At 36.8% G+C, this 16933-nt stretch overlaps 3 protein-coding genes across 3 annotated transcripts; 1 reads left to right on the top strand and 2 right to left on the bottom strand.

The window, feature by feature from the left end:
- Positions 1–382: 382 nt before the first annotated feature.
- Positions 383–4391, bottom strand: LOC141824679 (protein cornichon homolog 1-like). The gene is made up of 4 exons (XM_074712007.1): positions 4223–4391; positions 1995–2176; positions 856–978; positions 383–775 (listed from the first exon to the last, which is right to left on the bottom strand). Exons 1-4 carry the CDS (start codon positions 4286–4288, stop codon positions 742–744), a joined length of 405 nt encoding a protein of 134 aa, XP_074568108.1. The 5' UTR covers positions 4289–4391; the 3' UTR covers positions 383–741.
- A 3776-nt stretch (positions 4392–8167) lies between these two features.
- LOC141825301 (pentatricopeptide repeat-containing protein At2g45350, chloroplastic) lies at positions 8168–10090 on the top strand. The gene has a single exon (XM_074712689.1). It carries the CDS (start codon positions 8168–8170, stop codon positions 10067–10069), a length of 1902 nt encoding a protein of 633 aa, XP_074568790.1. The 3' UTR covers positions 10070–10090.
- Positions 10091–10900: 810 nt separating this feature from the next.
- LOC141824348 (uncharacterized) lies at positions 10901–16870 on the bottom strand. Its single transcript, XM_074711618.1, has 13 exons — positions 16470–16870; positions 16291–16382; positions 16165–16181; positions 15550–15748; positions 15354–15449; positions 15160–15275; positions 14962–15042; positions 13636–13759; positions 13472–13521; positions 12298–12388; positions 12178–12213; positions 11999–12099; positions 10901–11168 (listed from the first exon to the last, which is right to left on the bottom strand). Exons 1-13 carry the CDS (start codon positions 16790–16792, stop codon positions 11052–11054), a joined length of 1443 nt encoding a protein of 480 aa, XP_074567719.1. The 5' UTR covers positions 16793–16870; the 3' UTR covers positions 10901–11051.
- Positions 16871–16933: the final 63 nt, after the last annotated feature.

Genomic DNA, 16933 nt, shown 5'->3' with positions numbered 1-16933 from the left:
ATCCAATTTATTTAGTTGTAAAAATATTTAAGGTTGAATAAAAAATAATACAGTAAATATTAACTTAGATTATATATTAAAATTTTCAAATAAACAACTTTTGATTATATTACTTAAAGATTGAATTAAATAATATTAAATTATATTTTATTCTTCATCACGATTACTTAATCAAGATTATAAATAATAATTTGAATCAAAAATACCCTTAATGTTTTATCTTCTAATCATCAACAAAATGTCTTCCCTGATAGATCATGGGAGAGATTTTTGCACAATAAAACTGGTTTGTGACAACTTCATCAAGGGATAAAACTGGTTTACTAATCATAGGCAAGCAGATTTTTTTTTTTTTAGTTAATCAACAACTCTAAGTTGGGAGTTTATTTCCAATCACAGCTGTGTAGATTACCAGAATAAATAATCTTTAGTTTACCAAGTATTGTGGCACCACCCTCGCAACAAGATCGTCGCATTGATAAGTTTACATGTGCATAACACAATATAATTTTTTCGAAGAAGAAAGGAAAGCAACTGAAAGCTGACCTCTGTTTTGGTTGACAAGGATCACAATATCTCCAACAAATCTCATTACTGAAATGAGAGACCGAACGACTACTTACCATGTACACTTAAGCAATTTATGTCAGCATGCAGTACACTGGTGGCAATCGCAATCGAGGTAACTAACACTGAATACCAGACGATGAAACAAGAAGCAGAAGTTCAGAGTGTCAGCAACTATTCGTCATCTTCAATTATGCTATAGATCATCCTACACGTTTGTAAAACAAAAGCAACTATTAGATTAAGCTGGGAGAATAATACTCTAGCATACGCAATGAGTATATTTACCAGAATAATGACAAGAAGAGAAGGATAACAAGGTTGACGAGCTTGAAGAGGCGTTTTTTCTTTTCTTGGTTGAGCTGGTTGAAGATCTCTGTTACGTCTATCAGATGTTGCCGCCGCTGGTACCTGCAAGTAGATTTTACCAACTAGCAGATAAGACATTATGCTCAGCTTCACATATGAATCTGCTTCGAATGATCCAGGGTTTTGTGTAAACTGAGTAGTTTGGATGAAGTATCGTATTGGAATGCAAATAAGTCGATTCTGACTAAACCACAGTTGTTTACAAAATAGTGACCAGGTGAACAATAACAACAAGTCAACTTCAAACAAAGCCACAATTTATCTAACACGTGATGCTTAACTTGTCGCTAACGATAACAATTCTACCAAAGAGAACAGGGATGATCAATGGAGGGCAATAGTCATGAGACAATAAGCTTGGCATTGCATTACCCTTCTAGATTTGTCATCCTCCAAATATTTTCTTGTTTATCTAATATGCATAATTCAATATCTTCAAACGGGAATTCTTCTTAACTTTCACAGCGGAGAAGGTTTCTTTGAAAAGGCATAAAGCACAAAATGTCGGGACGCATGACTTATTGATTTTCTCTCCTTGTGGGTATTTGACACCGCATCTTGACAAGACATCCACCAAAAAAATCAAATGCACACTACATCTCTTCAATGTCAAACGGATTAGTTGTTGAGCCGCACGAAGGATGTATATTTCCAGATATTATCTCTATGTCATATATTTGTTTATTGTACTTACACTAGCATTCCAATACTAATGAAATTTGCAAATTCGACTCAAATCTGTCTGAACTACTTTTTGAAAGCAACAAGCATTGCACTACAGTCTGCCTAAGGATAATTACCAACAAAGTATATTTGATTTGAGTTTGATTTTGGTCTCAATTACAAATATTGCTAATGAAATGTTTCGCGGGGAAAAAAATTCTAGAGTGGTCACATATGTGCATGTTTCAATCTGTACAAAAAAATGGCTTTCTGCTGACACCAGAAGATAAGTCAAGGTTAGCTGTAAGAAGTGCTTGACAATAAATTAAGAGTATTGCTTCCTTCTAAAATGTGTAGCTGGTCATGAAAGTATGAGTGAGAAACCAGAAACTTACAATCTCGCGTTGTAATAAAGGTATGGAGCAGAAAGCAAGACCATCCACCAATTTCCCGACAACAGAAAGAGCAGGCACAAGGCCGCTTGCAAACCAAACTCTGGATATATCACTTTATTTATTCGAGAGGCTGAATCATAAGGATTGATATAATCAAATTCTAGGTCAGCCAAGCACATGAGCTGCAAAACACAATGCAAACAATTTACAAGTATTACAGAAAAAAGAGTTTTCAGGTGGCATAAAAAGGTGAGTAAAGCATAGATGATGATTATGTAGCATGAATGCTACTTAACTTGGTAGGACAATAATAAATTACAACGGAAACACAGAGCAAGCAATGTCTTTTAATATAAAAATGTGTGATCGATTTGCTAAAGGAATCATTCGGAGGTGTTCCTCTTATTCTTTATCACATTACCCCCTTAGAAATCAGAAACGCAACTTGTTTAATCTCCTCCTAAAGGGAGCTCTTCTACTACAGATTCCTCGATCTCATCTGCTTGTAACGATCAGTTTCAATTTTAATAAAACCTAAAGCATCCTTCTGACCAAAAATAATAATAATAAAAATAAAGTGTCTAAAAGGCCTCAGCTCACTAACACGTCAACACAGTCATCATCATCCTTCCAATAAACTGGATGATCAAACTAATAATCAAAGCACAGTGCAGCATGGCTTCTCAACCAATCTATTAACTAACCTTATGACACTGCGTGCTCCATAAATAATTTCTAGATATAGAAAGAGAAGATAGGAGCTTATAGAGAAGATATTCAAGATGAAGTATATACTTGATTTTTTAAGTCAGATTTATTCACTAGGTCCTCATCAAATGGGATAATACATGATTTTCAGGACAACAAATACCATGCAAGGTAACTATTCTTAAAATCAATGAGAAATGTTCTTGAACGATTTTTTTTTTCAGTAACACCAAAATCCAAATTAGATAACTACAAAAGAAAATGACATATAATAAAAAAAAACCAATCCCCTTTTTGAAGGTAAGGAATTTGTTATGAACCTCCAAACAAAAGAAAAAGACCTGTCAAATGAAAATGCTTCTTTTTTCCTCAAGAAGAAAATTATTTGACAATCTTTTACATCTTGGCCAATAATCAAATCGATGTTTGATTCATGAAAAGATCCTAACTTTCTATTCAACTCTAGCTCCACCTAAAATCAAATGTATTCAGTTTGATTTACCAATGTTTTTCTTTCCCTAACATAAAAATCATATAATACATGGATAAATCACGAATCTGACCTCAAAATTCTAAATTTCATCATCTTTAGAGGAGGAACTTAGATCTTCTTTCGGCTAGGTTTACTTGGACGGATAACTAACCAGGGAGAAAGGGAGGCAATGCAAAGCATATACATGAGTCATCCATGATCCATGTACAATTCTGTTATCTTTTCCCTTCCCTTCTCCCTCCTGCTCTTATGTTTTCACCAAAGTCATTAAAGAAATAGGAGGTTAAATTTGAAAAGAATCAGAGGATAATACATACTCAGCCGAACGGCTCAAGCATTTCCAAGCTACCCATGTCCAGAAAATGCAACAACATCACCCAGTCCAAAATCACAAATATATGCTATGATATAGTCTCGGAAGGCCAAAACAATGAACCTATCCGAATAAAACAAATGATATGGTGAATTTATTTAAATTGGAGATTCAATTCTACTTGAGATTGAGAGGCAACATGAACTAACAACTTGAAACTTTATCAAGAGTGAATTTTTTCAACAAAATAATGCATGAAAGAGAAATTCTAACCGCAGAATGCCACACTATTCTAATCGAAGATCCTCATCACAAATACAATTTTCTATCCATTTTGGGAAATAAATATGAGAGTAAAGACTAGAAATCGCTCTAATCGACAGCTATCTGATACTAAGCTAGACGAAACCACTGGTTCCAACCAAAATTAGGATAAAATCCCATCCATTTCGAGCCTCCGGGGCACAACCAAGAAGATTAAACCTCAAAAAATTAAATTATTGTAGTCAGCAGAGCTAGAAAGTGAAGATGAGCCATCCAAACCGGAGCTTCATCAGTTCCAACTCGAGAAAATGACAAAGAACTAAAAAGACCAGATTTTTCTTCTCTCAAACGTCTGAATGAGACAGGGCATGAACCTCCAATGGATTTAGGGAAGGAAAAAGTGCAATTTGTCGACCATTAATCATTATTAGGGAAAGAAGGAGAGAACACCTGGTAAATGACGAGAACGATGAGGATGATGAGGAGGAAGAAGGCGGTGAGCCAGAAGAACACCATCACCTCCCCCTGCCAGCTCCACCGCCGACAAAGCTCTGAATAGGAGCGATGGCAGCGAATCGAGCTTCTCCTTGCGATATCCGATGGAAATGGGGAAGTAGGTCAAATTTATTTGGTTAAAATTCATTAATCGATCTAAATAATTCAGCTGAAGTGCTTCATAATATTAATTAACAAACTATTGAGTTCTTTGTGTTATATTTATTCTAATTTTTATTTAAGTTTTTATTAAATTTATTAGTGATAAAATGTATTTTTTAACAAAAAATAATTTGCGAAAAAAAAAGAGTTTAGGCCTTAGGGTACTTCAAGAAAGAAGTGCTTAAATGGGTAATTTACAAAAAAAAAGGGGGCCTTTTTGGGTGAGAAACAAAAACAGGGGCTTTTAGGCAATTGCTGAAATAAAAATCCAATCATTTTTCGAAAATGAAAAATCCCCGCCCATTCTCTGTTCTCTCTCTCTCTCTCTCTCTCTCTCACCGTCGCCTCGCCAGCCCTAATCTAATCTTCACCGGTGCGCTGCCGCTGACGAGCTCCTCTTCCTCCCAGGAAAGCCTGAAGAGGACATATTATCCACTTTTCTCCTCAAGAAATTTTCGCCGCCTTCCCTATATCTGATCGCCTTAAGAAGAGGGGTGAACTAGGAACAGGAACTAGGAACAGGTGCGACCAAACTTGTGGCAGAAGCTAAGGTATAGCAAAATCTCTCCTTTTTCAAGATTTGCACTACTTGCTGCTTCCCAAGTGTCATACTTATTATGTTAAGAAAATTGATATTGGACTTGCTATGATTGATTTTTTTGAATTTTTTAAAAACTGGTTTCCATCAAAGTACTGTTTTATATAGAATTACGGGTGTTGGTGATCGTTAAGTATGATTAATTGCCAAACTGTCGCTATGGCTAATTGCTGTTTGAATTTTCAAAATTGTATTATAATTTGTTTAGATTGTTATTTTGGAGTCTAGTTTGGGTGTCTGTCAGTTATGAGATTAAATGGATAGATTTGGCTATTTTATTTTTAAAAATTCCAAAGATTTTCTGGTTTTGTGCTCCCCATATGATCCGTAACCAACATAGCTAGATTCCTGTGAGGTGGTTTGTATCTGGTTGTTGTGTGTTCAGCAATGTGAGTAACTATCAGAAATGTGAGTAGCTGTACGATTGAGGTCCTTCTGAGTGATATGGTAAAAGAAGTCTTTATCAAGCTGAAAGTTGCAGAGTAACATTCAAATGTGAGGTTCTGTATTGATTCCTTGCATGATATAGGAAAGGTCTAAGGGTTGGCATTTGGTTCGTAATTTATGATGGTATGGTTTTGTCTGGAGTATTTCTTTTAAGCCAGCAGTTGTACTTCTGGTAGTGCTTTTGACTTCCACGAATTTTTCTATAAGTGTTTTTGATTTCCTTGATGTGGATGGAATCACTCAATTCCAAACTGTATGAAAAATACAAGAATTTGAAGGTACTTCCCCCTTCTAGTGCTTCATTTAAATTCTTTAAACTGGTTCTCTTGTGTGATTTTTTTCACAATCCTCAGAAAAGGAAGATCTCAGAAGAGGAAGAGTGGAACCATGCCAGAGATGCTGAATTGAGAAGTCATCAGTCAGGTATGGTTTATATAGTTGCCCAAACAATTAAGTCATATTTAGAGAATGATCTTTTATATGACATAATATTCATGCGCTTGAGATTTTTGTTCTCTTGTAGCTGTGGGGGACATAATAAAAGAGTTGAATAAAGAAAATAAGGGGCTTTGCCAAAATTTGTAATAATTAATTGTGTGTTGATTAATGCGATTGGAGCTGTCCTTTCCATAAATAAGGAAATAGTAAATTTTTGTAGGATTGATTGCAGGTATGCATTTCAGGAGAAATATGCTGAATGCAAAAAGTTACTGCTTGAAGAGGGCAAGAAATGTAAGGATGCATTTATTTTGTTTTTTTTATCAAGATGTTTCTGTCTTGCACTCTTATTTATTAGATGTAGAAGAGATAAATTTTATTTTCATTAAAAACAATCCCCTTAAGGTGATTGCTTGCTTTATCATAGTTTGATAATTTATTTTTCTGTTGTTTTTATAGTATTCAAATCTAGAGCTTTTAGATTCTGATGAAATATTCCTTATGCAGGAGGAAAATATGAACTTAAAGCTGTTAGTGAATCTTGGCCGCATTTGCTAGGAAAACCCCATGATTTCAATGAACAAATGCTTTATCATTCTTGAGAACAGGAGTATACTATTTTTTTCTATTTCTCAATGCAAAATAAATCTTGCCATGTCTAGGCTAGCCTTATTTGATCGATAACCAGCACAGACCATATGCCCTAGAAATTAATGTTGTTCTGTGCATCTGGGACATCCTTTTTGCCTGTGTGATGTAGTTCCCTGATTTGGTCAAAATTATTGATGTATGGCTCTATTATAATTTTTTTAAGCATCATCTTGGAGTCTTCTGATTTCATTATAAACTAGGATTACACGCAGATGAAATTACTTTGCCTTATATTTTATTGAAAGCTGTCCCTTGAGAATTTGTATGGTTGGCCTTCCTTTAGTGAGTTGCCTGTATGATTAAACCCCCTGAGAAAATGAAAAGGAGATGAATACAAATAATCTTGCATCCTTGTGAAGTAAACCTGAGCATTACCTTTCAAAATAATTTTTGGAACTTCTGAGAGCTTCAATTCATTACTTGTTACTTTTCTAAAGTCATCTTCTGATTCCTTTATGGTTTATCTGCACCATAAAGATTTTTCTTTCAATTTCTACCTCTTGGTTTATTCCCAAATAGCTCAACCTGGACAGTGAGCATTTCATAGTCAATCAATTGTTCCATGTTTAAAGTGCATAGATAATCAAACCTACTCACAATTTAGAACAAGAAGTGATTTTTATTATTCTTTATTTCTACAATGTAACTATCTATCAGAAATTATCAATGTGTCTGAAATTCAGTATCTAAACCATGGATACGCATTGTCAGCTACTTAAACAGATCAATGTGCTTTATTTTTTCTGTGTATTTTCCTAAATTTCTTCTTCTCTTCTTTCTCCTCCCTGGTCTGCAATTATTTTCTTATGTATTTATTCATTGATATAGTGTCCAGGCTCTTGACCATCCTTTCCTCAAAGGGGAACTTATTGACCATTTATTACCAGTATAACAATGGGCGGGTACCTTTATTTTTTTTATTTATTATTTTGGTTAGCACCTAGTGGTATGAAGTTAGTACCCCAGCAGTAAGTATAGGTATATTAGTGTACTTGTTATTCTTTGTAAACATTCATTTTGTTGCGATTCTCTCTGTAAGCACCAAATGTTCTATGTTTGTAAAACACTAGTCAAAACGGGTTGTTTCTTGGTGTGATCTTACTAGCATATTTATGGGTTTGAAGTTTTTGTTTCCCCTTGGTAGGTTACTTTGGGCTGATAAAATTTAAATCTTCTTCTTCACAGCTAAAGAGCTTTCAGATGAAGTTGAAAAACTCCAGAATCATATACTAAAGAGAAGAGAAATGATATGTAGCATGAAAAAGTCCAATATGAAACTAACATGACACACTCAATTGTATGTTTGTAGATTCCATTGCATGCAGTGCGCCATATTGATTTCATGTTAGACTTTTTTATGCTACATATCATTGCGAGAAATGATACAAGTGATACCCTATGCATGTGTTACTCTTAAGTGCATGTGCTACTCTTAAGTGAAAAAATTTTTAGGGCTGAATCTAGAATTTCACATGGTTCTTAGGGGCAAAGTGAAATTCTTTCGAAAAAAAGAAAGATTTTTATGCTTTTGCCGTTACAACAGTTCAGTGTGAGAGGCACTCGTTCTGGATGAACGGGTGAGGTTTTCCTTGGCGGTTGGCGCCATGCCGCTCTTCCTATCGTGCTCCCAGTCGCCGCCGGACGCAGCTGCCGCCGCACTCGACTTCCTCCCTCGATGCCGCACGCCTCGCGACGCCCGCCATCTCCACGCGCGCCTCGTCACCTCCGGCCTCCTCCTCCACCGCCCCGCGCCCCTCCTCCGCCGCCTCTTCTACTCCCTTCACCCTCCCCTGCGCCACCTCGCCCGCCGCCTCTTCTTCTCCCTCCCATTCACTGACCACCGCCGCTTCCTCTGGAACGCCCTCATCGGCTCCTCCTCCCGCGGCAGCCATCCCCGCGAAGCCCTCCTCGCCTTCGCACTCATGCTCTTCGACGGCGTCGCCGCCGACGAGTTCGCCTTCTCGCTCGCCCTCACCGCCTGCTCCCGGATCTCGCGCCTTCTCGAAGGCTCCCAGATCCATGGCCTCCTGCTGAAGAGCGGCCTCGCCTCCAACCCTTACCTCCAGAACGGGTTGATTGCGTTCTACTCCAAGTGCGGGCTGCCCCATATTGCCCGAAAGGTGTTCGACAGAGTGCTCGAGAGGGACGCGGTCGCCTGGAACTCGATGATCGATGGGTACGTCAAGGAGGCAAAGATTTCCGCTGCGGAGGAGCTGTTCGACGAAATGGACAGTGGAAGGAAGAATGTTGTAACCTGGAACACCATGCTCAGTGGATACACTGCGTCTGTCCGGAACATTGACGCTGCACGCCAACTGTTCGACTCAATGCCTGAGAGAGATATGATTTCCTGGAACTTGATGATCGATGGGTATGTGAAGTGCGGTAGGTTAGTAGATGCAGAGGACATGTTTGAGAAAATGCCTGAGAGGGATGTCATATCTTGCGCCACCATGATTAATGGTTACATGGGACTCGGAAGAATTGACTCGGCCGAGAAGCTCTTCGAGGCGATGGCCGAGAAAGACTTGATCACATGGAACACCATGATGGATGGCTATGTCAAGAATGGGCTCTCCAGGGAAGCCCTGAATCTCTTTGCAAAAATGCATGGCAAAGGCAATGCTGCTCCAGACAATACCACTCTAGCGACTGTTCTCAAGGCGCTCACCGAACTAGGACGCATCAATGATGGAATATCCATCCATGAATACATTAAGAGGAGCAACTTGTCGATGGACGGTAACCTAGGGGTTGCTCTGATCGATATGTACTCCAAATGTGGTCGACTAGATGATGCGCTGAAGGTGTTCGACATTTCAGCAAACAGTGTGGACCATTGGAATGCAATGATCAGTGGTTTTGCCTGTCACGGGCGAGGCGATTTGGCTCTGAAACTCTTTCAGGAGATGGAGAGACGATTGCTGAAGCCTGATGTTATAACATTCATTGCTGTTTTGAGTGCTTGTAGTCATGCGGGGATGGTGGATGAAGGGCTAATGTGTTTCGAGAAGATGCAAAGAGAACATGGCTTGGAGCCAAAAGTCCAGCATTACGGATGCATGGTGGACATCCTCAGCCGAGCAGGGAAATTGGAGGAGGCTTTGGGTTTGATTCGAAGTATGCCGATGGAGCCAAATGATGTAGTGTGGAGGTCATTGCTCAGTGCTTGTAGGAACCACCGGGACCTTGACATGGGCCAAAAGCTGGTGCGATGTTTAACCGAGGAGAGTATTTGGAACTCGAGTTCATATGTGCTCCTGTCGAATCTCTACGCCGGTGTAGGGTTGTGGGGTGATGCATGGAAGTTGAGGATGTTGATGAGGGAGAAAAGTATGAGAAAGCTTCCCGGATGCAGTTGGATCGAAGTAGATGGTAATGTTTATGAGTTTGTTGTCGGAGATCAATTGCAAACTCAAGCCCAAGGGGTTAATTCTTCATTGAATGTCTCTTGCATACCCAGGTTGTACAGTTCAACAGCTGCCATAGATTGCGCATGTTTATGATGTTTATCTTACTCATTTTTTTCAACATTATATCATTATATGATAAATTTTATCTTGTTTTATTGTTGTTACACAGGATTTTTGGTCTGTCATCTTCCTCTTTTTGGTTTGAACATTTATATGATTTTTGGGACAAATTGTCGCTTTAGTTTTGGTTTGAATACTAGATAAAATTGTCAATGTCAATTTAATTTCAGTTTAATTTATATAAACTGTTAAAATCAAATAAAACTATTTAAATTTTGAAATATATATTTATAAGAATTTAATATGCTGCATATCTTATATTGCACACGGGCCAATGACCATCTAATATATATTTTTTTAATTTAAAATTTAAAATATAGTGTTTATGATTCAAGGTTTTTAGAATATAACATTTAAATTAAATGATGTAAAAATTAAAGTTAAAAAAATATATTAGATATTTATGAGATATATAGCATAATGCAATATATCATTTTATTTATATATACAAGAAGCATGTCAACAGGATATCATTCCTCCTTATTTATATATATAAGTAGCATGTCAACTGATGATTTTTTTTACTTCGTAATTTACATAAATTTTAATAAAATTTATTACTTCTTATAAATTAATTTTAATTAATTATATTAATTTTTAATTAATTCTTTTGCACTGAATTAAATTAAAATTTTTGATTTGATTTCAAACCGAACTAAAACAATTTACTGATTTTTAAAAATTGAAATATATCAGTTTGATATATATATATATTTAGGAAAAATAAAAATCATTTTTTATTATGGATAAAAGAGGCTGCGTGTTAAAAAAAAATCAAAAGTTTGATTTGGAAGATTTCCAAGCTTTCACAGTTCACGATTCATTTATCATCAATGTTTTGTTATTTACATCAAAGAAATATATGCAATTGTAGTAGACACATCCCAAACTTGTTTTTTTCTATAATAATGTTAAAGAGTGGATGAGGCTGAGCATGGCGCATATGATGGGCAAATCAATTTGAACCGAATTCTTCATTCCATCGCTGCAGCTCCTCCCACTTGCTCTTCTGTAAGCTTGGTCTGATCACTACCATTGCTTTCTGAAAATCTCCGAATCTTAATGGCCTCACCTGAATTCAAAGGTAATTAAATAAAAGTTATAATTTAGAAAAGCATTAGGATTTAGAATTCTAATGTTTATCCATCAAACAAGCTAAACATATAGGGCAGCGGTTTGTGATTGGGCCTTCTTCATTATATCACAAGGCAAGTTATTCTAGTCAATATAAACATGCAAATGCACATCACTTATTGTTATATTCAGATGGTATCGTGTTGAGAACTGTATGCTACAAATGAAACATGCAAATTCATATTGTTATATTCAGATATTCCGTGTTGAGAACTGTATAATAAGGGACTAATGGTTAATTATGAAATATGATTTAACAAATAACAAAAAACATCCTCCATATAAATCTCTCCGACGGAGCCTCTATAGAATTGTGTTCAGCAAAGAGTTCATACCCTCATAGGAAGGGTTAGTTTATGTACATTATGAGAAAAGTAAGAATTAGTAGAGAGATCGGTTATCATCAAATAAACAACATAGCACTTGTTTTGCATACCCGACATGATATTTCAGATGCGGACGCTAAGAAAGCATAACGTCATAGTAGGAGATCAAGCCTTTTTTTTTTATGCCATCATGAACAATCAACTTGATAGTCCTCAGGATTAATAGTTTTGTAGTAGTATCGATGCATAAACTAGCTATGCTCGAAGTTGAAACAAATTAGTCCAATCAGGCATAAATCTAACGCAAACAGTTAGGATAAGATTCACATAAACATGGCTCGATAACTATGTTGACACATACATATAACTCAAAATGAACTTATGTAACTTGTAAACACTAACTAAAATGTAAAGATAGCTTTATAGGAAGGTTGATGTTCACCTGGCTAGCACTTATAGTAAGAATATTCTGAGGACCCAACTCTCTGATGGGCATCATGGCAGCTTCTTCACACAAGGCTTGTAAATCACTCCCAGAATACCCTGAATGTATATAACCATACAATTAAGGGACAAAGGACAAGTATTTCATTATGCATGCAATGGGAAAAGATATTATACCATCTGTAATCCTGGCAAGTTTTTCCAGATCGCCACCTGTAGTGTAAATTAAGCATTAAGATTAGACGAAAGATCAGCTGTACATATATGATGTTATGGAAACAGGCATTTTATGCTTACTTGGCAAGGAATATGCTCTTCCTTTTAGTTGATTCTTGAGGAGAAGTTTCCTCACATTTTCATCTGGTAGTGGGATGTATATTCTCTTAACCTGATTCATCAATTGGATATTAATGAGAAGGTAAAAGCACAATATCCAATATTCATTTTGGGAAAAGAATGTAAAAAGTGCAGGCATGCTGTAATTCTACCCAAGGATAATTTACAAATTAAAAGAACATCATAATCTGATAGGCAAAGCGGCTTAAGCTACTTTGCAAACACGATATTTTTTAACTTCAAATTATTCAGCGAATGTTTCTTTTTTCTCACAAGTCCTGTACTCCCTTGTCAGTTTAGTGTGGTGAGACAAAACAACAAATACATTGGTATTTGAAATTCAACAGGAGAAAGGAGAGGCAATTAATTTTAATTGACCTTTCTGTTCAACAGTGTGCTTTCATAACCAGAGGCAAGAGTCTAGTTACCTTTCTAGTTACCATCAAACTTTAGATCCTGTCCTAAAAATAACTAAATTCTATAGGATAGTTACCTTGCATCCAATTCAATAGAAATTCTCTTCAGTGACCGTACCATAGGCCGTTCCACAGTTTAAAGTGCTAAGTTTCCCATATTGGTTTTTAATCAATGATCAGAATGGTATTGTCTAAGTGCTGAGATCAACCAAGACACCAGGTTAGGAAGAGGATGCAGAAAAAATATCTTGATATTCAGTATGTTATAAAAAACCTAACTTGTCCAAGGTTTAACAGGTAGTCAGCTAAACCTGATAGAGATAAAGTTTTATGCTATCTTTCTCGCTTCCTACTTTTTTAAAACATTTATATCAAGATAAGGTAGCATCAGAATTTATGAGTGTCAAATGGGCCAAGCCCCATATGGTTCAGGTCATCTTAGCATAGTCTCATTCATGGCACGTCGCAGTATGGAGCAAGGCATGGGATCACATAGGGTCGTGATAAGCATCCGTGCAAACATTAAAAACGAGGTCCAATGATGAAGCCACAATGAGATGCTAGTTTCCTCTGTTTTTTATGGCTCCCTTTTACATATGCTGCCTGACATAGATTTTAAGTTAAACTAAAACATAAAAGCAATAGGAAGAAAGTCCTAGAAGGATATAAACCCATGTAACATATTTATTCTAGGGGTCAAGTCTTAATATTTTACCCACCAGCCTACGTAGAACAGCATCATCTAATTCCTGAGGCTTATTAGTTGCACCTGCAGAAATATTTAACCTCAGAACACAATATATGTACAAAGTATATAAAGCTAAATTAGATAAAACTTAACAAAATATGTATGTTAATCTAAAATTGAGACACGTGCCCTCACCAATTACAATTACCAAATCATTCTGATTTGAAGTCACCCCATCAAACTGGACTAGGAACTCTGACTTCAGCCTTCTACTTGCATCATTCTCATTAGCAACTCTATTGGACAAAACACTGTCTATCTTCAGAATGAAAAATGCAAACTTAATCAGATTAATCTTAACTTTTCATATGAGAAAAAAATAGGCAATAACCCCTAAGGACATAAACATGTTTCTTAGTGAGAATAATTGATGAAATTCATAGATCTTGATCAAAAAAGGAAATATTGTTTAACATCCAAAATCTAACAACATTCTTAGAAAAGTCTCCAATCTAATTCTAGGAACAGTTTACACATTGATGTTCCTTTATTCCATATGGTAAGACAAAGGATAAAATTATTCACGATCCACATACTTAAATCAGACAATTCAGAAGGAATAGCAAGAATACTTGCTTGTATCTAACTGCTTCTTCAGGAAGGAAACAAGGATACATGCCAATTTACTAATAGCATAGAAGCATTTCCTCATTATAGAACCTTTGATATGCAATACAAGTTTTTGAGCTTTCTTAATTTCTACCTCCTACTTTAGAATCTTCACAATACCAGGTTTCAGCGATTTTATGTTTCAAGGATTCATACTGCTGAATTCTTCAGATTGTTTTCTCAGTCAACAAAGAATTATGCCAAACATTCATCAAGAAGAAAAGTTATAACTTGACCAAAAACTGCACCTACTAAATGTAAGCTTCAAGAAAAAGCAGGGATGTTTTAGCACTCCAGTCCATACTCAGTAATTTGGCTACTTTAACTGGCAAACTTTTTGGCAAATATATTGGAGCTTCAGAAACTATCCACTTTGCTGATGATAATTTTATTTCATGAGAAAAACTACATTGAAATCTCAATCAAAAGACAAATGTTAAACATTCATAAACCTAGGTGATTTTAGATATAGCTTATTGGATTCTATGATTCAAGAAGTATGATAGCACCAGGAATTCCTGATAGAATAAGCAAAGACATCAACAGGCATATATGGAAGTGAACACTATCATGGTTCCACACTCTCATCATTAACTTTTCACCACCTAATCATCTCTTTTTCATGGATTGCAAAGAACAACAAACTAATCTGTGTGCCACGAGGCTTATTTCCATCTACCATCATACTAAGCTATAGTTGTCAAGAATTCCCTAATTTGATATAGTAACTCTTTCTAATCCTAATTACAAGTTTTATTTTTATTTTTTTTTTTAAAAATATGAACTGATGAAGTGCATTTAAATAACCTATCATGTTATATATGCATGTGTATAATGTATGGAGTAACTCACTTCATCCATGAAGATTACAGATGGCTGCCTAGCAACAGCAACCTCGAAAAGAGTTCGAACAAGCTTCTCAGCTTCTCCAACCTATTTCACCAATAATTGAAAATGACAGAAGATAGTATCATCAAACTTTCCAGATAAATAATACATACAACCTATTTTTTTTAAGAAAAAAAATCTATAAATGGCAATATCATGTACCCATTTTGAAGTTAAAGATGAAGCAGAAACATTAAAAAACGTTGCCTCTGATTCTGATGCAACAGCTTTGGCAAGCATTGTTTTCCCATTGCCAGGTGGACCAAAGAGGAGAAGACCTAATATATACAAATTTAGAATCCAAAAGTCAGGGATTCCTCTTATTCAAAGTTTGCAAATATCAACTAAAGATGTACCTCTAGCTGGTTTTCGAAGACCGGTAAAAAGGTCTCTTCTTTTAGTCGGTAAAATTACCATTTCCATAAGAGTTTGCTTGGCCTTGTCAAGACCAGCTTCACATCAAACAAGAATGGGTCATATACCAACTTAGAAAATATATTTGAAAGAAAATATTTCAAAATACAATTTAATTATGATCTAATAATTTCATACCAACATCATCCCATTTAACAGCAGGGCTTCTGTCCACTATTGCAGTGTTAATAATTTCAACCAGGCGGGAATCCTGATTTTTGGATACAGGCTTTGAGTTTTCAATATCATTCTTCTGACCAGGCAAGATTTTTGTAGCTTTCCGTGCAGTGGGAACCCTAGACATGATAGGTCTGCTTGAACTAGTGCTTGGATAGGTCTACAAAGTTACATACAATGGCAATTGAGAGAAAGGAAACATGGGAGATTCATATTCAGCAGCTATTAGTGAACCCAACAACAAAACAAAGAACTCCTGTGACAATTTAGTATCTCAAAACCAGATTATTTCAGCAAGCAAAAACATTTGAATACCTGAAAGGAAAATTAAAAATATTAAGTACTCCTATTCAGTTATCAACAGCAGCATATAAAGCTAGAGGAGAGACTAAAATAATATATAGCAGCTTTGCAAATCTCTAGATAAGTCATAGGACACATGAATCTTGCATCCATCTCTCAAATTGCACCAGAAAATGATATAGTTCACTCGAATAAGTAATGATGGTGTTTGAATGCATTCAAATTGACTTCATAGTTGAGAAATTACTCACAATTCAACTAGGAGATGCATACCTTAGTGGACGGCTCGGCTTATCATGCGAAAGAAGAAAAACAAATAGTTAGTTTCTAGGAAAACAAGGAAAAGATGTTCTAGAAAGAAGCATTCACAATCGATTTGCTTTCCATAAAAAGGATTACCTGTCCTCTGCGATAGCACCTGTAGTCTATCCGCGACCTGCTGCTGCCATTTGGATATCTTTTGCCGATAGGTGTTAGCCTGACTCTTCTCCCTGCAAAAGCAAAACATCAGCTCGGGCTCAGAAAGCCCCTTAAACCCTTAATCGCATCGAACCAATAAATCCAGCCTAATTCCCGACCTCAAAGAAAGGACATCTGGGACTCGGACGGCCTTAGCCTCGAGCATGACGCGCTGCGCGTTTCGGTAGTGGGCGATGGCGTCGTCAGCGAGGCCCCACTCCTCGGCCCGGACGGCCATGTCAATCTCCTCCTTCGCTAGCTCGAAGTATCCCTTGAGCTTGAGGGCGACGCGCTCGGCGACGACCTCGGGAGGCCCAGCGGAGGGAAGGGAATCCGTGGCGCCGTTGGGGGAGGAGCTGGGAGGCGAGCGGTCAGCTGAGGGCGCGTCGGAGGGGTAGAAGAATCCGGAGAAGGAATCGACCAGATCGCGGAGGAGGCTCATCGGCGGGGCATGAATTCGATCGAGCTGGGCGAGAGGACGAGGAAAGGGAAAGATGGAGAAGTAATCGAAGAATAATGAAGCGATCGATCATAGAAGGGGCAAAAATAAAAAGAAAAAGCGGAATTCAAACCGAACCAGATC

The sequence above is a fragment of the Curcuma longa genome, chromosome 3, assembly GCF_044706935.1.
Source record: "Curcuma longa cultivar G26 ecotype Majalengka, Jawa Barat chromosome 3, ITB_CL_G26_1.1, whole genome shotgun sequence".
NCBI lineage: Eukaryota > Viridiplantae > Streptophyta > Magnoliopsida > Zingiberales > Zingiberaceae > Curcuma > Curcuma longa.
This window is presented reverse-complemented; position numbering and strand designations above follow the sequence as displayed.

Excerpts from the sequence above, each read along its gene's own strand:
- LOC141825301 (XM_074712689.1), top strand. The coding sequence starts at position 8,168 with ATGCCGCTCTTCCTATCGTGCTCCCAGTCGCCGCCGGACGCAGCTGCC.
- LOC141824679 (XM_074712007.1), bottom strand. The coding sequence starts at position 4,288 with ATGGTGTTCTTCTGGCTCACCGCCTTCTTCCTCCTCATCATCCTCATC. Across the intron at positions 2,177-4,222 it reads TCGTTCTCGTCATTTACCAG|CTCATGTGCTTGGCTGACCT; the intron begins GTGTTCTCTCCT and ends TGTGTTTTGCAG. Across the intron at positions 776-855 it reads CTCTTCTTGTCATTATTCTG|GATGATCTATAGCATAATTG; the intron begins GTAAATATACTC and ends ACAAACGTGTAG.
- LOC141824348 (XM_074711618.1), bottom strand. The coding sequence starts at position 16,792 with ATGAGCCTCCTCCGCGATCTGGTCGATTCCTTCTCCGGATTCTTCTAC. Across the intron at positions 16,383-16,469 it reads CCAGATGTCCTTTCTTTGAG|GGAGAAGAGTCAGGCTAACA; the intron begins GTCGGGAATTAG and ends TTGCTTTTGCAG. Across the intron at positions 13,522-13,635 it reads TGATTTGGTAATTGTAATTG|GTGCAACTAATAAGCCTCAG; the intron begins GTGAGGGCACGT and ends ATATTTCTGCAG.